The sequence below is a fragment of the Orbicella franksi genome, chromosome 3 (assembly GCF_964199315.1).
Source record: "Orbicella franksi chromosome 3, jaOrbFran1.1, whole genome shotgun sequence".
NCBI lineage: Eukaryota > Metazoa > Cnidaria > Anthozoa > Scleractinia > Merulinidae > Orbicella > Orbicella franksi.
The window spans coordinates 4759997-4785517 of NC_138147.1; the positions used below are offsets into that span (position 1 = coordinate 4759997).

General features: G+C 36.4%; 1 protein-coding gene across 1 annotated transcript in view; it reads left to right on the plus strand.

The window, feature by feature from the left end:
• The window catches only part of LOC145480813 (uncharacterized), an 87755-nt gene extending 62239 nt beyond the window's left edge, over positions 1-25516 (plus strand). The window contains exons 172-212 of the mRNA XM_081459137.1: positions 40-66; positions 780-803; positions 890-913; positions 1102-1125; positions 1210-1233; positions 1324-1362; positions 1471-1491; positions 1605-1631; positions 2105-2128; positions 2217-2240; positions 7546-7569; positions 7651-7674; positions 7914-7937; positions 8126-8254; positions 8333-8359; positions 13327-13350; positions 13437-13460; positions 13540-13563; positions 13646-13669; positions 13754-13777; positions 13868-13906; positions 14014-14034; positions 14163-14189; positions 14825-15171; positions 15346-15586; positions 20502-20525; positions 20605-20628; positions 20719-20772; positions 20865-20885; positions 21011-21037; positions 21650-21673; positions 21772-21795; positions 21895-21918; positions 22017-22040; positions 22138-22161; positions 22260-22283; positions 23396-23419; positions 23519-23542; positions 23641-23664; positions 25022-25045; positions 25145-25516. Of these exons, the coding sequence (XP_081315263.1) occupies positions 40-66; positions 780-803; positions 890-913; positions 1102-1125; positions 1210-1233; positions 1324-1362; positions 1471-1491; positions 1605-1631; positions 2105-2128; positions 2217-2240; positions 7546-7569; positions 7651-7674; positions 7914-7937; positions 8126-8254; positions 8333-8359; positions 13327-13350; positions 13437-13460; positions 13540-13563; positions 13646-13669; positions 13754-13777; positions 13868-13906; positions 14014-14034; positions 14163-14189; positions 14825-15171; positions 15346-15586; positions 20502-20525; positions 20605-20628; positions 20719-20772; positions 20865-20885; positions 21011-21037; positions 21650-21673; positions 21772-21795; positions 21895-21918; positions 22017-22040; positions 22138-22161; positions 22260-22283; positions 23396-23419; positions 23519-23542; positions 23641-23664; positions 25022-25045; positions 25145-25242 (1769 nt within the window). The 3' untranslated portion in view covers positions 25243-25516. The remainder of the gene's footprint in view (positions 1-39; positions 67-779; positions 804-889; positions 914-1101; positions 1126-1209; positions 1234-1323; positions 1363-1470; positions 1492-1604; positions 1632-2104; positions 2129-2216; positions 2241-7545; positions 7570-7650; positions 7675-7913; positions 7938-8125; positions 8255-8332; positions 8360-13326; positions 13351-13436; positions 13461-13539; positions 13564-13645; positions 13670-13753; positions 13778-13867; positions 13907-14013; positions 14035-14162; positions 14190-14824; positions 15172-15345; positions 15587-20501; positions 20526-20604; positions 20629-20718; positions 20773-20864; positions 20886-21010; positions 21038-21649; positions 21674-21771; positions 21796-21894; positions 21919-22016; positions 22041-22137; positions 22162-22259; positions 22284-23395; positions 23420-23518; positions 23543-23640; positions 23665-25021; positions 25046-25144) is intronic.
• Positions 25517-25521: the final 5 nt, after the last annotated feature.

The window sequence follows — 25521 nt, forward strand, 5'->3', positions numbered from 1 at the left end:
GTTTAACTTCAAGTCATATTTCATAACATTATTTTCCAGCATCGGAGATGACAACTACACACAAAGGTATGTTTATCTCGAATATAACTGGAAATTGTTAAGTATGACCATTTCTGACTAAATTGATTAACATTTTGTTATTTATAATTAGCATCAATTTTTAACTTTATATCTATATCCCATTCATTTAGAGTGAGTAATTGTTGAAAACGTTTTAAATTTATAGTTCAAGCTCGATATATCAAAATTCAAAAATGGCACTGAGGCTTTCCCCCAAACTTTTATATTTGGTTATGGTTTCTTTGTATTAAGTCTCTTGTGGAAATTACCGGAGAAAGGAAACTTACAAACTTTGCAATTTTGGGCAGAAAGCCTCGGAGCCAGGTTATAATTTGTTGAAAGCATTTTAAATTTATAGTTCAAGCTCGATATATCAAAATTCAAAAATGGCACCGAGGCTTTCCCCCAAACTTTTATATTTGATAATAGTTTCTTTGTATTACGTCTCTTGTGGAAATTACCGGAGAAAAGAAACTTACAAACTTTGCAATTTTGGGCAGAAAGCCTCGGAGCCAGGTTATAATTTCATATATTAGACACGGGCAGTTTTGCTATCATTTTTTAAAAGGGCTTGTTTATTTGCAGCGCCAGAGATACGTACTACAGATAGTAGACCTTTTACAAGAAATAAACCTTTCGCCTAGATATTTCTTAGAGTTTCAATTGCTATAAGCTTCTATAAACAGTCTAATTTTTCTTTCCTGCTTTGTTATTTTCAGCATCAGAGATAACCACTACAGACGGTAGGTTTGCCACTAATATTACTTAAAATTGTTTTGTTTTCTTTTGTCTTCAAGCTATCTTATCCTTTATACTTTTCGTTTTTTAGCACCAGAGATAACCATCACAGACGGTAAGTTTGGCATCGATTTTACTTAGTGTCACGCTTTTGTTTTCAATCTATCTTATCCTTCGTATTTTCCAATTTAAGCACCAGAGATAACTACTGCAGATGGTACGTCTGACATCGATATTATTAAAAATTGGTTCAACCTTCTTTTCCAATCTAATTCATGTTTCTTTTTTTATTATTATTTCCAGCACCGGACATGACTACTACAGATGGTAAGTTTGGCATCACTATTACTATTACTACTGTTCATTTTTTTTTTTTTATCTAATTCATGTTTCGTGTTTTTTCGCTTTTAGCACTAGAGATACCTACTACAGATGGTAAGTTAGCATCGACATCTCTTAGAATTGCTTTCTTCTGTACTGTGTGTTATTGCTATTATCTTGAAGTTGTTTTTCTTGCATCCTCAGTTGCAGCACGAGTCACAGGCGTTAAAACAACCACAGATCGTAAGTGTTTGAAAAGTATCATTTAACTTTTCCGAGAATTTTGTATTTCAATCAAATTTAATAACAGTATCAGTTTTATTGTATCCTGTTTTTTCTTTCCGTTGCTAGAACCAGAGACAAGTACTACAGGTAGTAAGGCTTTTAATATAGATTTATATTATATTATTTCTTGTTGTAACGTATGATTGTATTTCATTCTGATTTCATCTCTTAACAACTGTTTTCAAAACGTTATTTTCCAGCGTCGGAGATGACAACTACAGATAAAGGTATGTTTATTTAACATATAACTGGAAATTGTTAAGCATTATCATTTGTGACTAAATTGATTAACATTCTCTTATTTATAATTATCATTAATGTTTCACTTTATATCTATATCTTATTCAGTTAAAGCTTGGGTAACTGGCACCGAGGCTTTCCGCCAAACGTTTTTATTTGTTAATGGTTTTTTTTTTTGTATAAAGTCTTTTGTGGAATTTACCGGAGAAAAAAAACTTACAAACGTTGCAATTCTGAGCAGAAAGCGTCGGAGCCAGGTTATAATTTTATATATCAAGCACGGGTATTTTCGCTATCATTTATTAAAAGGACTTGTTTATTTTCAGCGCCAGAGATACCTACTACAGATAGCAGACCTTTTACAAAAGATAAACCTTTCGCATAGACACTCCTTACAGCTTCAACTGCTTTAAGCTTCTATAATCAGTCTAATTTTTCTTTCCTGCCTTTTTATTTTCAGCACCAGAGATAACCACTACAGATGGTAAGTTTGCCACTAATGTTACTTAAAATTGTTTTGTGTTCTTTTGTCTTCAATCTATCTTATCTCTTATATTTGTTTCGTTTTTTAGCACCAGAGATAACCACCACAGACGGTAAGTTTGGCATTGATTTTACTTAGTCTTACACTTTTGTTTTCAATCTATCTGATCCTTTGTAATTTTCCGTTTTCAGCACCAGAGATAACTACTACAGATAGTACGTTTGACATCGATATTATAGTCCGGTCTGTTAGGTCGAAAATCGTGACAAATCGGGCAAATTAGGCACAGATGTTCCTTTTGACATAAAAAACGAATTTAGAAGGGGTGCTACGTAATATGGCTTTCGGGGGGGGGGGAGCATGACGCCCATAGAAATTACGCAATACTCAAACGGTGGCATAAAAGCGAGGCTGTAGCATTTAATGTGTTTATTACGTACCAGTTTTAACGAATGCCGTTGTAAAATGACTAAACTACATTACTCAGACTCAGTATTGTGTTTGTGTCCAAAACAAGTCATTTGCCTTAATCACGTGACATTCTTATAATGCTTTGAGCACGCTTACATCAAGGAGTGTTTTATACATTTAATTTTTAACATCTTGCGCTAGATATCGTAAATTGTCGTTATTTGTTGCTCCATTTCTAAGGATTTATGTTCTGGCAGCCTCCAGAGCAACTACAGAGCTCAGTGTATGGTAGGTTGGCCTTGACACATTTGCAACGACTACTTTTCAGCCTTTCTTGCATCCTCACTTTAGCAGTTCACTGCACGCTTTACAGGCTTCTGGAAGAACAGTCCAGCGGGGTCTCCATCTATCGTTCTCCATTTTCCATCCAAAATCAGACGGGGATGGGTTGCTCATTAAGGGACGTCCAGATGCATGCTTGGTAAAGAGCTCTGTTAGAATGATTCAACAGGGCATCCTAACAACGGGAATTGTATATAAATGGACTTAACACAAGTATAAACAAACACGCACCGCTTATTTGTATGTACTATATAAATTAAGCTCTGATATAGCCCAAGTAGAAGAACTAGAGGTTCAAGTCCAGCATAGCTTTATGGTAGGCTTTGGTTAGCTAAAAGAAGTTGATAAGTGGATTCAATACCAGAAAAGGTTGGGTTAGTTGAAATGTTTCTCGTCTTTTCGCTAAACCGGTTAATTCTTTTCGCGTTGTCCTAACAGGTGTTAACCTATCATATTCAAATTTAGCAAAAACGAAAAACAACTGAAATTTGTGTATGATAGGTTCTTACCTCTGTTGGGGGAATGTTTTCTAGCGCCCGATTCTTTTTCGTGAAGAGTTCTCGTCGAGCAGTGTTCACATCAGTAGCAAGGCTGGTCCTGTCAAAAAGAATCACCACAAAGCGCTACAGGACATCAAACACAGGAGTGTTGATCTCAAGTGGAAGAAAGGGGCTATCATTCACGAAAAGGAAAGCTTCTGTGGCTTCAGGGTACGCTTTCTAGGCCTCCCACGCAAATTTCTTTGCTTTCCCCAGGAATGCTGACGTAGTGTCAGAACCAATGAACGCGTGAAAAAATGGAGGCGCACGGCATTTCTGCTCGCCCAAATACTCACAAATGGTGTTAACGGAAAGCCCCTGGAAATTCTTTCCCATCCCAAGCGACCCAAAAGCTCAATCCAGGCCGAGTTGAAGACAACGTGTGGAACTGCGCAATTAGAATAACAATAACAACTGTGCGAACTAAGACACTTCTCCCCCCCCCCCCCCCCCTATTTAAAGCATTTTTAATGTGAACGGGAATCCGCGTGTCTACTTCTTCACGGTTACAGCTACACATTTGGTTCCTGGGGCAACTTGAGATGACGTTTTCACCTAAAATTTAAGATGATACAGTCAGTGTTAGCGTTCTTCAAGACTTGATTGACATAAAAAGTTTGAACGGTGTCTATATAAAAGACCTACTCAAAAATTGGTTAGCATCTTACCCGAAGTTATGTAGACAACTTTGTCAGCTGGAAAGGAAGCTGTTTCAACTTGCTTGGTTAACAAGTCAAACAGTTCTTTCTTGTTATAGGAATCTTGGAGAAACGCCTGCCAGTTCTGAGGTAACTTGACATGCGCAGCCACCTTTGGTCTCAGGCCTTTCCCTCTCGTCTCACGGGCAGCCTCTTTCAGACTCTCCACTCGGTATTCATCCCAAACAATGTGAACTCGTTTGGTACTCTTCGAGTGGTTTTCCAGGGAAGGTAAGAGCTTTGAATCTGCATATTTAGAAAACGTTGCGACGGATGAAACTGGAAGCGCATGTACAATACCTGCTCCATCAAAAACTTTGACATCGTAAGATGCTGGTGGTGGAGGTGGTGGTTTTTCTTTGTTGACGCACGCAATCAAATCAGACTTTTTCCCGAATCGGAGATTGCCAAACTCTGACAAAGAAGGTGGATACGGCTGATTTTCACGCTTGAAGAACTCTTCAAGATCTCTGTCGCGGTGTTGGCTGGCAATATATAAACGACTGTAGAGGTAACGGTCACTTTTTACCGCTGTCAACTTTAAGGACGCTTTGGAGATTTGCTTTGGCTGCTGGCGCTTGAACAATGGCAAGGCATTCTTTGAAATCGTATCGTGAATCGACACAGTCCTTTCATCGATGACGTCTTTTACGAATTTCTTGTACTGGCGTAATCCAATTTCCTGGACTTTATGCACAGTATCCACGACAGAAGCATCTGCGCAATTGTGCGTGTCAAGGGCAAGAAATTCAGGGCAATCATCCTTAAAAGAGTTTCCCATTTCTGAAATTGTACTTAAAAGATTCTGGACACGACTTTGAAAGGTTTTCTGTGTAGAAAGTCCTTGTTCGTGGTGTTTGTTCTTTTCATCAACATTTGTTTCACCTTTTAACTGACTTTCGAACTCTTGCAACACTCGAGCGGTTTCTGATCCGGCCACCATCCATCTTCCAAATGAAATTTTGCCACTCCATAACTTTTCGTTTAAATCAAATCATAACCTACTTAAGGTGATTCCCCACATTTACATTGGGCATCCTTACTGCGCATAATTTATGGTATCACTAGCGCGCGCTCGTGCACGCGCACATTGAAAACATGGCGGATTTTGCCTTGATATTGAGTTCTGTCAGTTGAAAAATGGCTATAGCTCACTAACGAGCACGACGGGCACCCCAATTTTTTTCCAGTCGTTTTAATCAACTAACCATTAGCTTTGCGTGAGGAGACTGATCTGATTTCCGTTGCTGGAAATTGAAGAAATAAGGAAAATAGCAGCTGCACTGTAGTCTTTTCTATTTGCAGTTTGATAGCCGTGGCAAGCAATTTGGTTGCAATATTTTAACAGGGATTCAGCTGTCTGTCAAAATCAAACTTAAAAAGTTTATGTGAGTCCGACACAAGTATTGACTGTAGTTTGAGGCGTGTTTTCATGAATCTGGGCTCTCAGAGTTTACAATAACTTGGAATGCGTTCTCGCCAAAAGCATTGAATAATGCTAAAATGGGACATTTTCAATGCCTCACTGCTCCTTAACGAGCATGCCCCCCCCCTTTTTATTTTATAATTAAAGTTCTCATATGATAAATATTTTGTGGACAAAGTTTGGACAAAAATCTATTGACAGTTTTATTTCAGGGTAATTACCTTAAAATATTTGGTTCTTGAACCATTTTTTATAACATCTGGTGACTTCTCACAGTTTTTCATTTATCCCAAGTTATGACTTTTATTCAGAGTAACGTTTATTGAACACCGGCTCACATATAAGGATAAAAATAAAAATCACCGAACTCTACGTTTCTAAAAAACAAATTGAGCTTCTTTCACATCATAGCGAAATGAATTTTACGTCATTGAAGGATGAAGTATACAATATCAGGTGTTATTATCCAACTGCAGCGAATACCGTCCAAATAACGGTGCAAATATTTAGCTCTTATTAACCGAGTTGCAGGTCTGTATGGGAGAATCTTGACCGAGGTCGTGAGTACAGACCGAACACAGTGAGGTCTGTACACACGGCCGAGGTCAAGATTCTCCCATACAGACCGACTTAGCTCGGTTAATAAGATGTTTATTATATGGCAAAGAGGAAAACTTTAATTCGTTTAATGTAACTGGTTTGCTGACAGTTTGCTTGCGAACGGCGATGAGCTTAACTTAAACCTGCCGAAATTTGCTCGTCCTCTTTACTTTTTTTTTGTCATCAAGCTTTTTGGCACTTCCGTGAGAAGAAAATAAAAGAAATGGTGTACATTTTTGTATTTTAGTTTGCTACTTTTTCAACGCAAAATGAAACCGGTCTAGCTAGATGCCGGTCTAGATGGGAAAATCTAGACCGCTGTCAATATCGATTTCAGCCAATCAAATTCGTGAATTCGGTAGTTCCCAGTCTTTGTGAGACACAGCCATATAATAAACAGTGATATTGTACAGTAGAAAACCTGTTTGCCATATTTGTACAGTAGAAAACCTGATTGCCGCACAGGTCGGCCCGCGCACGCAAAACTGTCACACTCTCCCTCTTTCATTGATAAACTTATTTACTACAGCAGTTGGATAATAAATCTCGTATTAGATGTTTTGGTGTGTAGTATCGCTGTATATTTTTACTCGTTGTTTGTATATTGACTCGTCCTACGGGCTCGTCAAAATACGGCACAACTCGTAAAAATATACAGCGATACTGCACACCAAAACATCTAATAAGATATGTATACTTACAGTTTACATATAGTGGAATTCCGTGTAAAACAAGGAGAAACTTCACTCTCAACCACTCCGCTGTCAACCCGGTCACCGGGAGGTAAAGTGCATGTTGTATGGAAACACCGCTGGCTTTTTATTACAATTTATTGTTCAAAGAAGAGCCGTACATATTTTTCATTAAGTTACAAATAATTTAAATGAAAGGAATTTAGTGAATGTCTTCTCGCTAAAACATTAATGTCATAAATGAGGTGAAATTCATATCGAATTAAGCTTTGTAATGACTACGCATATATGACGTCTTTTTTCGTCTTTTTTTACTACAAAAAGGCATTAAATTTTTACATTTGAGCACAGCTTTATTAAATTTTCATTTTTTGTCTTTATTTTACCAATATCAACACTTAAACCACACTGTAATCAACAAAATGAATTATTTCATAGCTCATAATGGCACGCGGCTTTTGACACACCACAACTGAGACTCGTTTACAAAAAAATCCCCTCCCCATCTCCCCTGGGGTATTTTTTTGTGGTACCCCCTCTAAAATGATTAGTTATACCGTAAACTATATTTGTGCCAAATTTGGTCCTTTTACGCGTCTTGTCACGATTTTCGTAATTTTCCGACCTAAGAGACCGGACTATTATTAAGAATCGGTTTAACCTTTTTTTCCAATCTAATTCATCTTTCGTTTTTTTTTTTTATTTCCAGCACCTGACATGACTACTACAGATGGTAAGTTTGGCATCAGAATTACTGTTACTACTGTTCATTTTTTTTTTATCTAATTCATGTTTCGTGTTTTTTCGCTTTTAGCACCAGAGATGCCTACTACAGATGGTAAGTTAGCATCGACATCACTTAGAATTGCTTTCTTCTGTACTGTATTTTATTGCTATTATCTTGAAGTTGTTTTTCTTTTATTAAAAGGGCTTGTTTATTTGCAGCGCAAAGATACGTACTACAGACAGTAGACTTTTTACAAGAAATAACCCTTTCCCATAGATATTCCCTAGAGTTTCAATTGCTTTAACTTCTATAATCAGTCTAATTTCTCTCTCCTGCTTTGTTATTTTCAGCATCAGAGATAACCACCACAGATGGTACGTTTGCCACTGATATTACTTAAAATTGTTTTGTTTTCTTTTGTCTTCAATCTATCTTATCTCTTATATTTTTCGTTTTATAACACCAGAGATAAAAACCTCAGACGCTAAGTTTGGCGTCGATTTTACTTAGTCTTACACTTTTGTTTTCAATCTATCTTACCCTTCGTATTTTCCATTTTCAGCACCAGAGATAACTACTGCAGATGGTACGTTTGACATCGATATTATTAAGAATCGGTTTAACCTTTTTTCCAATCTAATTCATCTTTCGTGTTTTTTTTTTCTAGCACCGGGAATGACTACTACAGATGGTAAGTTTAGCATCATTCCGATTTCATCTCTTAACGACTGTTTAACTGTAAGTCATATTTCATAACGTTATTTTCCAGCATCGCAGATGAGAACTACAGATAAAGGTATGTTTATCTCGAATATAAGTGGAAATTGTTAAGAGCAGCTTCGCCTAAATATCAACTAGACTTGGAAATAGCAAAAAAATCGAATTTCTTCAAACTCGCCCAGAATGAAGCCCTACGGGCACTAGTTACAAAAATATCGTTTTAAGTTCGATAAATCAAAAATTATTTTTTTCCGCAATTTTTTCGTTTCGATGCCCCAAATCGGCCAAAATCCATCGAAAATGAGCGGCATATTCAGAGGCTCGTAAACTCAAAAGCAAAAATCTTCATTACAAACTGATTGCACGTCGTATTTGTACTTCCTTTCTTGTCTATTTAGAGCTAAATAGATCGTGATTTGATTAGAACTTAAATATTTGACGAATTTTTTAAGTTAACGACCCAAGACAGCTTTACAAGAGGTCTACATTTAGCCTATTTTCAAATACTAAAAAGGCGTTCTGGTACACGGCTTTTCCCGAAATGACTAGTTTGGTCTGAAAGAGCATTGTTTCTTCTTCAAATTACTGAAATAAAATTTTTGGGTAAATAAAATCGTGAGCGCTGAGATAGCGAACCAAATGCAGCACTTCGTCCTGAAAACGTGACCTTTGACCCAAACGTAACGAAACCAATTACTGCAAGAAAACCCGAAAGAAAAGCAAACGTTCCGTTATTTTGAAACAATTTCTAGTGATATCTCTCCGAAACCATGATTGCAAGAAACTATTTCCAGATATGAAATCTTGCAGGGTCAAAGACGGAGCTAAAGGGCGCATTTTGACACAATAACTTTGTTTGCCGAGAATTGAATTGCAGTCAATTCCAGTGAAATTTGCAAACTTGACGTATGTTAGCCGATACTTACCTGAATATTTATATTAATAGAAGAGTCGTCTTCTTGGATTAACCTTCAAAAGAGGCTGGACCCAGATTTGGAAACCTCTAAAAGAAGAAATGTTTAATATTCCGTGACCTACCCGATGCTATAGATTCCATGCACATGCCAACCGCATGTTTGTCGTAAAACCCACTGAACTCCACTGACAGTTTCCATGGGCAACCCCAAAATAAACAATCCCCAAAAATGTAAAGTGAAATTGGCTGTCTTCATGAACAGTTAGAAGCTAGAGTCAAGTTCCATTACCTTTTAAAAAAGCTTGATTCTACTTTGTTCACTCAGTCGTTACTGTCACGTTCGAATACTGCGTAGTATCGGTCACGCCAAAATCAAAAGTCAAATACTGCGCTTGTGCAGCCTGTGGATAAATGACAAACTTTCAGATATATTTAACACTATTTTGTAACTAGACCCAAAAGAAGGAGTCACAATGAAAAGCCCAAACAAGTGTCTGCAGTCTGCACGGTCTCCACTGTTTTGGCGTGACCGATTCGCGGCTTTCGAACGTGAGAGTAGTGAACAAAGTCGACGCAAACAAATAAAATCAAGCACTTTTTAAAGGCATTAGAACTTGACTCTAGCTTCTAACTGTTCATGAAGACAGCCAATTTCACTTTACATTTTTGGGGATTGTTTATTTTGGGGTTGCCCATGGAAACTGTCAGTGGAGTTCAGTGGGTTTTACGACAAACATGCGGTTGGCATGTGCATGGAATCTATAGCATCGGGTAGGTCACGGAATATTAAACATTTCTTCTTTTAGAGGTTTCCAAATCTGGGTCCAGCCTCTTTTGAAGGTTAATCCAAGAAGACGACTCTTCTATTAATATAAATATTCAGGTAAGTATCGGCTAACATACGTCAAGTTTGCAAATTTCACTGGAATTGACTGCAATTCAATTCTCGGCAAACAAAGTTATTGTGTCAAATGCGCCCTTTAGCTCCGTCTTTGACCCTGCAAGATTTCATATCTGGAAATAGTTTCTTGCAATCATGGTTTCGGAGAGATATCACTAGAAATTGTTTCAAAATAACGGAACGTTTGCTTTTCTTTCGGGTTTTCTTGCAGTAATTGGTTTCGTTACGCTTGGGTCAAAGGTCACGTTTTCAGGACGAAGTGCTGCATTTGGTTCGCTATCTCAGCGCTCACGATTTTATTTACCCAAAAATTTTATTTCAGTAATTTGAAGAAGAAACAATGCTCTTTCAGACCAAACTAGTCATTTCGGGAAAAGCCGTGTACCAGAACGCCTTTTTAGCATTTGAAAATAGGCTAAATGTAGACCTCTTGTAAAGCTGTCTTGGGTCGTTAACTTAAAAAATTCGTCAAATATTTAAGTTCTAATCAAATCACGATCTATTTAGCTCTAAATAGACAAGAAAGGAAGTACGAATACGACGTGCAATCAGTTTGTAATGAAGATTTTTGCTTTTGAGTTTACGAGCCTCTGAATATGCCGCTCATTTTCGATGGATTTTGGCCGATTTGGGGCATCGAAACGAAAAAATTGCGGAAAAAAATAATTTTTGATTTATCGAACTTAAAACGATATTTTTGTAACTAGTTCCCGTAGGGCTTCATTCTGGACGAGTTTGAAGAAATTCGATTTTTTCGCTATTTCCAAGTCTAGTTGATATTTAGGCGAAGCTGCTCTTAAGTATGATCAGGAGCCATAATCGGGGACGGAGACCGTAAGTCTTGGGATCTGCGCGCACCTATGATATGGGACAATTTTTCTATTTTTAGAACAAATCGCGCCATCCTGACGTCATATTTCCGCGCGGATCCACGCACATGTCGGGGGCTCTCGCGTGGATGCTGTCACGTTGCGTGATCAAATGGTGAGGGTTGCGAGATTCTCTTGCGTATTTTTCACCGCGATGGCAGGGAATAAGGCAGGGAATACGAACCAGGGCGCTTATATGTAGCCATTTTCTCTTGATGTAGTTTTATGCTCTGAGCTAACGGAAAAGGTGGGTTTTTAGGGTCGAAAACAAGACTTCAATCTCGCGCTGGGAATGAATAATAAGATCTGCTCGCGCTTGTTGTAAGCTTACCCGTATGTTTTTGCGTTTGTTCTAGATCTGACTTAAGAATATAGCAAGAAAACTCTATACTCTGGTGTCGAGTTAATTTGTGAGTTTCTCAGACAATGGTTAATCATAAGCAAAACCTGTTTTGATGGTTTCTTATTGTTTCTGCTTGTTTGGTGAGTTTGTAAAAGGTTCTGAAAGGAAAGTCTGACGCGTACAATTAGCTCATTTGCATAGTGCAGCTCGTGCACTTTCAAGTCCGAGTCAGTGTTTTCAATTGTCAACAAATCTCAGTTGACAAAGATTTCTTTCGTTATCTTTTGTGCTGAGATGCTGCAACAACATCTGATAGGTTTTTTCTAGTTTAGCTTAGTTTGTTATTGATTGTAAAGCCACAGGTATGTTGTGACTGATTTCTTAATAAAGACTTCTACTACTATTACTACTACTACTACTACTACTACTACTACTACTACTACTACTACTACTACTACTAACAAATTTCACGAACGCAAAAAAGGCTACTAACATCATGTGTGTTTCTTCAACATAAGCCATAGTGAAGTTTTACAGTGCGAAAATGAAAATAGACAAGGAGTTTTGATAACTCGATCAACAAAATCGAAATCGTTATTCGAAGTTGATTAAAGAAAGCGTCATCAGTGTAACTTTGCCGATTATTTCTGCTTTATTCACATATTTCCAGGTTAGCTTTTAATATGTTCTCAAACATTTATCAATCTTAAACATATTTAAAAACTATAGAGTTATTTTTCGAGTTCGATGTATGCTTTCACACGAAAGTGCGGCGGAAGTCCAATTTGTCGTGTTTACTGACTGTACAAAACACGCATCGGCGGGCGCTCTCATTCATCGACAACAGAGAATTTACTGGATTTTTACACAAATAAAACTGAGCAGTATCTACGGACGTAAAGTTATTGGGCCTTGATGAAACATCAAACGTTGCTTACAATTCAGGCGAAACTCAAACTAGCAATTATTTTGTTTTACTTTTTAGTCGCGATAGACTGGCAAGTTCCTCGCAAGCGTGTAGTAAGAGGAGCTAGGAAGCCATGAAGTCCTGAAGCTCAGCTATATCTAAATATATCCAGCTAGTCTTTTGCTGTGTAATGGAAAAGCTGTTAATCTTCAACATATGTGAAATTTAAAGTGGAGTAATGTACAGCTCATGTAAAAGAAGCATCCGTCGGAACACAACTTGGTCAGCGATATATGTAAGCTTAAAGCGGAACATACCTAAATTCGACACGGTCTTACTTCACTCAAACTGGAGCAGCTTACGACGAAAATACTTAATTAAGCAAAATTCCAACAGACGTAAACGCGTTGAGTTGTGGGCCAAAAACATGGCAAATTTCGGGAATTTCGGACGCCATTTCCCCCTCGCGACATCCGCAGAAATCCTCGCAGCATATACTCGCGTGTGCCGCAGGCGATGGCGCAATTTGTTCTAAAAATAGAATTATTGTCCCATATCATGGGGACAACCCCAATACTTGAAATGGCGCGCGCCTACGGTCTCCGTCCCCGATTATGGTTCCTGGTATGATCATTTGTGACTAAATTGATTAACATTTTGTTATTTACAATTAGCATTAATTTTTCACTATATATCTATATCCCATTCATTTAAAGCTTGAGTAATTGTTGAAAACATTTTTATAGTTCACGCTCGATATATCAAAATTCAAGAATGGCACCGACGCTTTCCGCCAAACTTTTATATTTGGTAATGGTTTCTTTGCATTAAGTCTCTTGTGGAAATTAACGGAGAAAGGAAACTTACAAACTTTGCGAGTTTGGGCAGAAAGCCTCGAAGCCAGGTTATAGTTTGATATATTAAACACGGGCATTTTTTGTGTTACTCATTAAAAGGGCTTGTTTATTTGTAGCGCCAGAGATACCTACTACAAATAGTAGACCTTTTAGAAAAAATAGACGTTTCGGATAGATATTCCTTAGAGTTTCACTTGCTTTAAGCTTCTACAATCAGTCTAAGTTTTCTTTTTTGCTTTTTTATTTTCAGCACCAGAGATAACCACTACAGATGGTAGGTTTCCCACTGATATTACTTAAAATTGTTTTGTTTTCTTTTGTCTTCAATCTATCTTATCCCTTATATTTTTCGTTTTTTAGCACCAGAAATAACCACTACAGACGGTAAGTTTGGCATCGATTTTACTTAGTCTTACACTTTTGTTTTCAATCTATCTTATTCTTTGTAATTTTCCATTTTCAGCACCACAGATAACTACTGCAGATGGTACGTTTGACACCCATATTATTAGGAATTTGTTTAACCTGTTTTCCGATCTAATTCATCTTTCGTTTTTTTTAATTTCCAGCACCGGACATGACTACTACAGATGGTAAGTTTGGCATCAGTATTACTATTACTACTGTCCATTTTTTTTTATCTAATTCATGCATGTTTCGTGGTTTTTCGCTTTTAGCTCCAGAGATACCTACTACAGATGGTAAGTTAGCATCGACATCACTTAGAATTGCTTTCTTCTGTACTGTGTTTTATTGCTATTATCTTGAAGTTTTTTTTCTTGCATCTTCAGTTGCAGCACGAGTCACAGGCGTTAAAACAACCACAGATCGTAAGTGTTTTAAAAGTATCATTTAATATTTCCGAGAATTTTGTATTTCAATCAAATTTAATAACAGTATCAGTTTTACTGTATCCTTTGTTTCTTTCCGTTGCTAGAACCAGAGACAAGTACTACAGGTAATAATTACCCTTCTAATATACATTTATAATACACTATTTCTTGTTGTAAGGTATCATTGTATTTCATTCTGATTTCATCTCTTAAGAACTGTTTTTAAGTCATATTTCAAAACATTATTTTCCAGCATCGGAGATGACAACTACAGATAAAGGTATGTTTATCTCGAATATGACTGGAAAGTGTTAAGTATTATCGTTTGTGACTAAATTGATTATCATTTTGTTATTTATAATTAGTATTAATATTTCACTTTATATCTATACCCATTCATTTAGAGCTTGAGTAATTGTTGAAAACATTTTTATAGTTCACGCTCGATATATCAAAATTCAAAAATGGCACCGAGGCTTTTTGCCAAACTTTTATATTTGGTAATGGTTTCTTTGTATTAAGCCTCTTTTGGAAATTAACGGAGAAAGGAAACTTACAAACTTTGCAATTTTGCGCAGAAAGCCTCGGAGCGAGGTTATAGTTTGATATATTAAACACAGACATTTTCGCTATCATTTATTACAACGGCTTGTTTATTTTCAGCGCCAAAGATACCTATTACAGATAGCAGACCTTTTAGAAAAAATAGACCTTTCGGATAGATATTCCTTAGATTTTCAATTGCTTTAAGCTTCTACAATCAGTCTAATGTTTCTTGTTGTTGTTGTTGTTCTTGTTGTTGTTGTTGTTTCTTTCATGCTAGAGGGCAGGGTGTAGATAATGAGCGGCTTGCACATTTACTTATCGACGTTTCTTATTTGACATTACATTTTTTTCACTGTTTTCGACAAACAGGCGTCCAATGTCCAATCCCCATGGATACCACATTCATTATTGGATCGTCTGGAACTGTCTGTAGTGGTAACAACTGGAATCGCGTGTTGAGCTTTGTCCAAACTTTGGTCCGTTATTTTGGTGTTTCACCATCTGGAAGTCACATTGCACTCATACGATACAGCAGCGATCCTGAGCTGTTTCTGAAATTGAACACATTAACTGGTTCTCGTCTCAGTGTCTCAGAGGTCAACGGGCAGGTTGCTCGCCTGGTCTGTCGGCCAGGTTTCAATCGAATTGATAAAGCGATGGAGCTAGCTGACAAGGAGGTGTTGACAACCCCAGCTGGCATGAGAGATGTTCCAAGGGTAATCTGAGACCATGTTTTGTTGATTATTTTATTTTGTGTTCTCGCACACCTTAATGAGAGATTCTTGTAATACGCTGGCACCAGTGGCAAACGAGGGAATTGCTTCTATCAAGATTATTTTTAATCCATTTTATCTTTTATTCATTTCAATCTATGTTTTTTTTCCTGATAGCCTATTGTTGTAATCACGGATGGAAGGCAAACAACTACCCAAGGACCATATACTTCACTGGACGTACTCTCCTCGCGACTAGAGCAAAAGAAAGCAAGTGTGTTTGCTTTGGGTATTGGTGATGAGATTGACAAATCAGAACTTGAAAAAATCGCAACCTCACCAGACAAAGTGTTCACGATTAAATCGTTCGATGAATTGGAAGACAAAGTCCATCGAATAAAGAGAGGCTTTTGTATAGGTATTGCTCAAATATCGTTTTTAAATAACTTAATATTTGATTAGTACATTTAATGTTTCATTGCAGTTTTTCATTTTTTTCTTAATCTCCTTCTCTGATCAACAGTAAGACCGATTATTGGCGTATACGCCGTTAAGTGATTACATAGAAGTGTTACACTAGTGTTACACTTTTATTTTCAATCTATCTTATCCTTTGTAATTTTCCGTTTTCAGCACCAGAGACAACTACTACAGATAGTGCGTTTGACATCGATATTATAGTCCGGTCTGTTAGGTCGAAAATCGTGACAAATCGCGTAAAAGCACCAAATTAGGCACAGATGTTCCTTTTGACATAAAAAACGAAGTTAGAAGGGGTGCTACGTGATTTGACTTTGGGGGGGGGGGGGGCATGACGCCTATAGAAATTACGCAATGCTTAAACGGTGGCATGAAAGCGAGGCTGTAGCATTTAATGTGTTTATTACGTACCAGTTTTAACGAATGCCGTTGTAAAATGACTAAACTACATTACTCAGACTCAGTTTTGTGTTTGTGTCCAAAACAAGTCATTTGCCTTAATCACGTGATATTCTTATAATGCTTTGAGCACGCTTACATCAAGGAGTGTTTTATACATTTAATTTTTAACATCTTCCGCTAGATATCGTAAATTGTAGTTATTTGTTGCTCCATTTCTAAGGATTTATGTTCTGGCAGCCTCCAGAGCAACTACAGAGCTCAGTGCATGGTAGGTTGGCCTTGACACATTTGCAACGACTACTTTTCAGCCTTTCTTGCATCCTCACTTTAGCAATTCACTGCACGCTTTAGAGGCTTCTGGAAGAACAGTCCAGCGGGGTCTCCATCTATCGTTCTCCGTTTTCCATCCAAAATCAGACGGGGATGGATTGCTCATCAAGGGACGTCCAGATGCGTGCTTGATAAAGAGCTCTGTTAGAATGATTCAACAGGGCATCCTAACAACGTAAATTGTATATAAATGGACTTAACACACGTATAACTTTAAACAAACACGCACCGCTTATTTCCATGTACTATATAAATTAAGCTCTGATATAGCCCAAGTAGAATAACTAGAGCATAGCTTTATGGTAGGCTTTGGTTAGCTAAAAGAAATTGATAAGTGGATTCAATACCAGAAAAGGCTGCGTTAGTTGAAATGTTTCTCGTCTTTTCGCTAAACTGGTTAATTCTTTTCGCGTTGTCCTAACAGGTGTTAACCAATCATATTCAAATTTAGCAAAAACGAAAAACAACTAAAATTTGTGTATGATAGGTTCTTACCTCTGTTGGGGGAATATTTTCTAGCGCCCGATTCTTTTTTGTGAAGAGTTCTCGTCGAGCAGTGTTCACATCAGTAGCAAGGCTGGTCCTGTCATAAAGAATCACCACAAAGCGCTGCAGGACATCAAACACAGGAGTGTTGATCTCAAGTGGAAGAAAGGGGCTATCATTCACGAAAAGGAAAGCTTCTGTGGCTTCAGGGTACGCTTTCTAGGCCTCCCACGCAGATTTCTTTCCTTTCTCCAGGAATGCTGACGTAGTGTCAGAACCAATGAACGCGTGAAAAAATGGAGGCGCACGGCATTTCTGCTCGCCCAAATACTCACAAATGGTGTTAACGGAAAGCCGCTGGAAATTCTTTCCCATCCCAAAAGCGACCCAAAAGCTCAATCCAGGCCGAGTTGAAGACAACGTGTGGAACTGCGCAATTAGAATAATAATAACAACTGTGCGAACTAAGACACTTCTTCCCCCCCCCCCCCCCTTATCCAAAGCATTTTTAAGGTGTATGGGAATCCGCGTGTCTCCTTCTTCATGGTGCACCTACGCATTTGGTTCCTGGGGCTACTTGAGATGACGTTTTCACCTAAAATTTAAGATGATACAGTCAGTATTAGCGTTCTTCAAGACTTGATGGACATAAAAAGTTTGAACGGTGTCTATATAAAAGACCTACTCAAAAATTGGTTAGCATCTTACCCGGAGTTATGTAGACAACTTTGTCAGCTGGAAAGGAAGCTGTTTCAACTTGCTTGGTTAACAAGTCGAACAGTTCTTCCTTGTTATAGGAATCTTGGAGAAACGCCTGCCAGTTCTGAGGTAACTTGACATGCGCAGCCACCTTTGGTCTCAGGCCTTTCTCTCTCTTCTCACGAGCAGTCTCTTTCAGACTCTCCACGCGGTATTCATCCCAAACAATGTGAATTCGTTTGGTACTCTTCGAGTGGTTTTCCACGAAAGGTAAGAACTTTGAATCTGCATATTTAGAAAGCGTTGCGACGGATGAAACTGGAAGCGCATGTACAGTAGCTGCTCCATCAAAAACTTTGGCATCGTAAGATGCTGGTGGTGGAGGTGGAGGTTTTTCTTTGTTAACGCACGCAATCAAGTCAGACTTTATCCCGAATCGGAGATTGCCAAACTCTGACAAAGAAGGTGGATACGGCTAATTTTCATGCTTGAAGAACTCTTCAAGATCTCTGTCGCGGTGTTGGCTGGCAATATATAAACGACTGTAGAGGTAACGGTCGCTTGTTACCGCTGTCAACTTTAAGGACGCTTTGGAGATTTGCTTTGGCTGCTGGCGCTTGAACAATGGCAAGGTATTCTTTGAAATCGTATCGTGAATCGACACAGTCCTTTCATCGATGACGTCTTTTACGAATTTCTTGTACTGGCGTAATCCAGTTTCCTGGACTTTATGCACAGTATTCGCGACAGAAGCATCTGCGCAATTGTGCGTGTCAAGGGCAAGTAATTCAGGGCAATCATCTTCAAAAGGGTTTCCCATTTCTGAAATTGTACTTAAAAGATTCTGGACACGACTTTGAAAGGTTTTCTGTGTAGAAAGTCCTTGTTCGTGGTGTTTGTTCTTTTCATCAACATTTGTTTCACCTTTTAACTGACTTTCGAACTCTTGCAACACTCGAGCGGTTTCTGATCCGGCCACCATCCATCTCCTAAATAAAATTTTGCCATTCCATAACTTTTCGTTTCAATCAAATCATAACCTACTTAAGGTGATTCCCCACATTTGCGTTGCGCATCCTTACTGCGCATAATTTATGGTATCACTAGCGCGCGCTCGTGCACGCGCACATTGAAAACATGGCGGATTTGCCTTGATATTGAGTTCTGGCAGTTGAAAAATGGCTATAGCTCACTAACGAGCACGACGGACACCCCCAATTTTTTTTCCAGTCGTTTTAATCAACTAATCATTAGCTTTGCGTGAGAAAAGACTGATCTGATTTCTATTGGTGAAAATTGAAGAAATAAGGAAAATAGCAGCTGCATGTAGTCTTTTCTATTTGTAGTTATAGCCGTGGCAAGCAATTTGGTTGCAATATTTTAACAAGGATTCAGCTGTCTGTCAAAATCAAACTTAAAAAGTTTATGTGAGTCCGACACAAATATTGACTGTAGTTTGAGGCGTGTTTTCATGAGTCTGGGCTCTCAAAGATTTTACAATAACTTGGAATGCGCTCTTGCAATAAGCATTGAATAATGCTAAAATGGGACATTTTCAATGCCTCACTGCTCCTTAACGAGCATGGGCAGCCCCACCCCCCTTTTTATTTTATAATTAAAGTTCTCGTATGATAAATATTCTGTGGACAAAGTTTTGACAAAAATCTATTGACAGTTTTATTTCAAGGGGAATTATCTTAAAACATTTTGTTCTTAAACCATTTTATATAACATCTGGTGATTTCTCACAGTTTTTCATTTATCCCAAGTTATTACGCTTATTCAGAGGAACGTTTATTGAAAACCAGCTCACACATACGGATAAAAATAAAAATCACCGAACTCTACGTTTCTAAAAAACAAATTGACCTTGTTTCACATCATAGCGAGATGAATTTTACGTCATTGAAGGATGAAGTATACAATATGAGGTGTTATTATCCAACTGCAGCGAATACCGTCCAAATAGCAGTACGAATATACAGCGATGTTGTACAGTAGAAAACCTGTTTGCCGCACAGGTCGGCGCACGCAGCAAAACTATCACACTCTCCCTCTTTCATTGATAAATTTATTTACTACAACAGTTGGATAATAAATCTTGTATTAGATGTTTTGGTGTGTAGTATCGCTGTATATTTTTACTCGTTGTAAAACTCGTAAAAAAAACTCGTAAAAATATACAGCGATACTGCACACCAAAACATCTAATTAGATATATATACTTACAGTTTACATATAGTGAAATTCCGTGTAAAACAAGGAGAAACTTCACTCTCAACCACTCCGCTGTCAACCCGGTCACCGGGAGGTAAAGCGCATGTGGTATGGAAACATCGCTGGCTTTTTATTACCATTTATCGTTTAAAGAAGGGCCGTACATATTTTTTATTAAGTTACAAATAATTTAAATAAAAGGAATTTAGTCAATGTCTTCTCGTCAAAACATTTATGTCATAAATGAAGTGAAATTCATATCGAATTAAGCTTTGTAATGAATACGCATTTATGTCGTCTTTTTTCGTCTTTTTTTTACTACAAAAAGGCATTAAATTTTTACATTTGAGCACAGCTTTATTAAATTTTCATTATTTGTCTTTATTTTGCCTATACCAACACTTAATCCACACTGTAATCAACAGAATGAATTATTTCATAGCTCATAATGGCACGCGGCTTTTGACACACCACAACTGAGACTCATTTACAAAAAAATCCCCTCCCCATCTCCCCTGGGGTATTTTTTTGTGGTACCCCCTCTAAAATGATTAGTTATACCGTAAACTATATTTGTGCCAAATTTGGTCCTTTTACGCGTCTTGTCACGATTTTCGTAATTTTCCGACCTAAGAGACCGGACTATTATTAAGAATCGGTTTAACCTTTTTTTCCAATCTAATTCATCTTTGGGTTTTTTTTTTCTTTTTTATTTTCAGCACCGGACATGACTACTACAGATGGTAAGTATGGCATCAGTATTATTATTACTACTGTTCATTTTTTGCATCTAATTCATGTTTCGTGTTTTGTCCCTTTTAGCACCAGAGATACCTACTACAGATGGTAAGTTAACATCGACATCACTTAGAATTGCTTTCTTCTGTACTGTGTTTCATTGCTATTATCTTGAAGTTTTTTTTCTTGCATCTTCAGTTGCAGCACGAGTCACAGGCGTTAAAACAACCACAGATCGTAAGTGTTTTAAAAGTATCATTTAATTTTTTCCAGAATTTTGTATTACAATCAAATTTAATAACAGTATCATTTTTACAATATCCTTTGTTTCTTTCCGTTGCTAGAGCCAGAGACTAGTACTACAGGTAATAAGCCTTTTAATATAGATTTATATTACATTTTTTCTTGTTGTAAGGTATGATTGTATTTCATTCTGATTTCATCTCTTAACAACTGTTTTCAAGTCATATTTCAAAACATTATTTTCCAGCATCGGAGATGAAAACTACAAATAAAGGTATGTTTATCTCGAATATAACTGGAAATTGCTAAGTATGACCATTTGTGACTAAATTGATAAGCATTTTGTTATTTATAATTTGCATTAATTTTTTAGTTTAGTTATATCTATATCCCATTCATTTAGAGCTTGAGTAATTATTGAAAACATTTTTATAGTTCACGCTCGATATATCAAAATTCAAAAATAGCACCGAGGCTTTCCGCCAAACTTTTATATTTGGTAATGGTTTCTTTGTATTAAGTCTCTTGTGGAAATTAACGGAGAACTTTGCAATTTTGGGCAGAAAGCCTCGGAGCCAGGTTATAATTTGATATATTAAACACAGGCATTTTCGCTATCCTTTATTACAAGGGCTTGTTTATTTTCAGCGCCAGAGGTACCTATTACAGATAGCAGACCTTTTAGAAAAAATATAACTTTCGGATAGATATTCCTTAGAGTTTCAATTGCTTTAAGCTTCTATACAGTATAATTGTAATTTAATCATTATTGTATATGTTTATCTCATACTTACGTAGTTTCATTTCCAGAACCAGCGATAGCTACTTCTTTTATATTTATGTTATAATTTTTTCTCCCCTATAATAATTGTGCGTTTCATTCCAGCTCCAGAGACAACTACTACGGAAGGTAAGATTAATGTTAACAATCCTTGAAATTGTAGTACTATGTTTTATTTTTATGTTGTATTTCTTTCTCATTTATAATAATTGTGTGTTTCATTTTAGCTCCAGAGAAAACTACTACAGAAGGTAATATCAATGTTAACAGTATTTAAAAATTGCAGTTCTTTGTTTGATTTTTATGTTATCATTTTTTCTCCTTTATAATAATTGTGCGTTTCATTCCAGCTCCAGAGACAACTACTACGGAATGTAAGATTAATGTTAACATTACTAGAAATTGCAATACTTTGTTTTATTTTTATGTTATATTTCTTTCTCATTGATAATAATTGTGTGTTTCATTTCAGCTCCAGAGAAAACAACTACAGAGGGTAATATTAATATTAACAGTATTTAGAAATTGCAGTACTTTGTTTTATTTTTCTCTTATACTTCTTTCTCATTTATAATAATTGTGTTTGATTTCAGCTCCAGAGAAAACTACTACAGAAGGTAAGATCAATGTTAACAGTATTTAAAAATTGCAGTTCTTTGTTTGATTTTTATGTTATCATTTTTCTCCTTTATAATGATTGTGCGTTTCATTCCAGCACCAGAGACAACTACTACGGAAGGTAAGATTAACACCTAGGTGCCAAACCACCCCCCCCCCCTAATGTTTCATGAACCAAGTTTGGCAGATGAGCTTTCTTTGTTCTCCAGTTTATTTTAATTTAGAAGTTGTGACAAAATGTCAGATTATGACGTCATAATTGATGAAGTCACCAAAACGTGCTATAATTTTTTGTAAAATCTGATGTAAAGATTGTCTTTAGAAAGTCCTTGACTTGAGGAGTAAAATGCCGGAAACCATTTTTTGCTATGATGATTACTTTTTGAGATATGGTAAATTAAATATTTTTTTCTGTCCCCCCCCCCGGAATTAGCTTAGCCATACTGTCCTTCTTAAGTCAGTCTCTCTGGTTTATTTTGTTCAGTTTTTTTCTAGGAAGGCTAATAATCTAGAAAAATAGAAAGCTTGATGTTGTCAAAAATCGTATGGTTTTAAAAATTTGATTTTCGGCTTTTTTAGGATGGTATTAACAGTCAAAAATGGGTGACGTCACAGGTTATAACGTAAGAAAACTAATTTTAACGCAATAACACTAGAGGGATAATTTTTATTCCGATTTTCTTCTTTATTTTTGCTTTAATCGTGTGGCACATCACATGTGCAACATAGATGCATTTGCTAGAACAAAATTACGGCTCCAATTTGGGGATTTTTCTCAAAAGGGGGACCCCATATTTTGTGGAGTTATTTTTCATATTTAAAAATGCCATATTTAATTTAATTTTTGTGATATTGACAAAATTTTTTCAGGTTTCAACTCCCCTTGATGTGCTCTTTCGAAAACATTGTAAATAAATATGCATATTAAAAACTTCAAAAGTGGCAAAAAACATGACGTCACCACTGTGACGTCACAACTTTGAGATTTACTGACATTTTTCACGTAGATATAATTGGCAATAGGTCTCCTGCTCATCTACCAAGTTTGGTGCAGAAAGAGTCAACACTTTTTAAGTAATGTGAAATAATGTGAAATACCCAAGAACTTACGAAACATTTGGAGGGTGGTTTGGCCCCTACATGAATGTTAACATTACTTGAAATTGCAGTACTTTGTTTTATTTTTGTGTTGTATTTCTTTCTCATTTATAATAATTGTGTGTTTCATTTCAGCTCCAGAGAAAACTGCTACAGAAGGTAATATTAATGTTAACAGTATTTAAAAATTGCAGTTCTTTGTTTAATTTTTATGTTATCATTTTTTCTCCTTTATAATAATTGTGCGTTTCATTCCAGCTCCAGAGACAACTACTACGGAATGTAAGATTAATGTTAACATTACTAGAAATTGTAATACTTTGTTTTATTTTTATGTTATATTTCTTTCTCATTGATAATAATTGTGTGTTTCATTTCAGCTCCAGAGAAAACAACTACAGAGGGTAATATTAATATTAACAGTATTTAGAAATTGCAGTACTTTGTTTTATTTTTCTCTTATACTTCTTTCTCATTTATAATAATTGTGTTTGATTTCAGCTCCAGAGAAAACTACTACAGAAGGTAATATCAATGTTAACAGTATTTAAAAATTGCAGTTCTTTGTTTGATTTTTATGTTATCATTTTTCTCCTTTATAATGATTGTGCGTTTCATTCCAGCACCAGAGACAACTACTACGGAAGGTAAGATTAACACGTAGGGGCCAAACCACCCCCCCCCCTAATGTTTCATGAACCAAGTTTGGCAGATGAGCTTTCTTTGTTCTCCAGTTTATTTTAATTTAGAAGTTGTGACAAAATGTCAGATTATGACGTCATAATTGATGAAGTCACCAAAACGTGCTATAATTTTTTTTAAAATCTGATGTAAAGATTATGTCTTTAGAAAGTCCTTGACTTGAGGAGTAAAATACCGGAAACCATTTTTTGCTACGATGATTACTTTTTGAGATATGGTAAATTAAATATTTTTTTTCTGTCCCCCCCCCCGGAATTAGCTTAGCCATACTGTCCTTCTTAAGTCAGTCTCTCTGGTTTATTTTGTTCAGTTTTTTTCTAGGAAGGCTAATAATCTAGAAAAATAGAAAGCTTGATGTTGTCAAAAATCGTATGGTTTTAAAAATTTGATTTTCGGCTTTTTTAGGATGGTATTAACAGTCAAAAATGGGTGACGTCACAGCTTATGACGTAAGAAAACTAATTTTAACGCAATAACACTAGAGGGATAATTTTTGTTCCGATTTTCTTCTTTATTTTTGCTTTAATCGTGTGGCACATCACATGTGCAACATAGATGCATTTGCTAGAACAAAATTACGGCTCCAATTTGGGGATTTTTCTCAAAAGGGGGACCCCATATTTTGTGGAGTTATTTTTCATATTTAAAAATACCATATTTAATTTAATTCTTGTGATATTGACAAAATTTTTTCAGGTTTCAACTCCCCTTGATGTGCTCTTTCGAAAACATTGTAAATAAATATGCATATTAAAAACTTCAAAAGTGGCAAAAAACATGACGTCACCACTGTGACGTCACAGCTTTGAGATTTACTGACATTTTTCACGTAGATATAATTGGCAATAGGTCTCCTGCTCATCTACCAAGTTTGGTGCAGAAAGAGTCAACACTTTTTAAGTAATGTGAAATAATGTGAAATACCCAAGAACTTACGAAACATTTGGAGGGTGGTTTGGCCCCTACATGAATGTTAACATTACTTGAAATTGCAGTACTTTGTTTTATTTTTGTGTTGTATTTCTTTCTCATTTATAATAATTGTGTGTTTCATTTTAGCTCCAGAGAAAACTGCTACAGAAGGTAATATCAATGTTAACAGTATTTAAAAATTGCAGTTCTTTGTTTAATTTTTATGTTATCATTTTTTCTCCTTTATAATAATTGTGCGTTTTATTCCAGCTCCAGAGACAACTACTACGGAATGTAAGATTAATGTTAACATTACTAGAAATTGCAATACTTTGTTTTATTTTTATGTCATATTTCTTTCTCATTGATAATAATTGTGTGTTTCATTTCAGCTCCAGAGAAAACAACTACAGAGGGTAATATTAATATTAACAGTATTTAGAAATTGCAGTACTTTGTTTTATTTTTCTCTTATATTTCTTTCTCATTTATAATAATTGTGTTTGATTTCAGCTCCAGAGAAAACTACTACAGAAGGTAATATCAATGTTAACAGTATTTAAAAATTGCAGTTCTTTGTTTGATTTTTATGTTATCATTTTTTCTCCTTTATAATAATTGTGCGTTTCATTCCAGCACCAGAGACA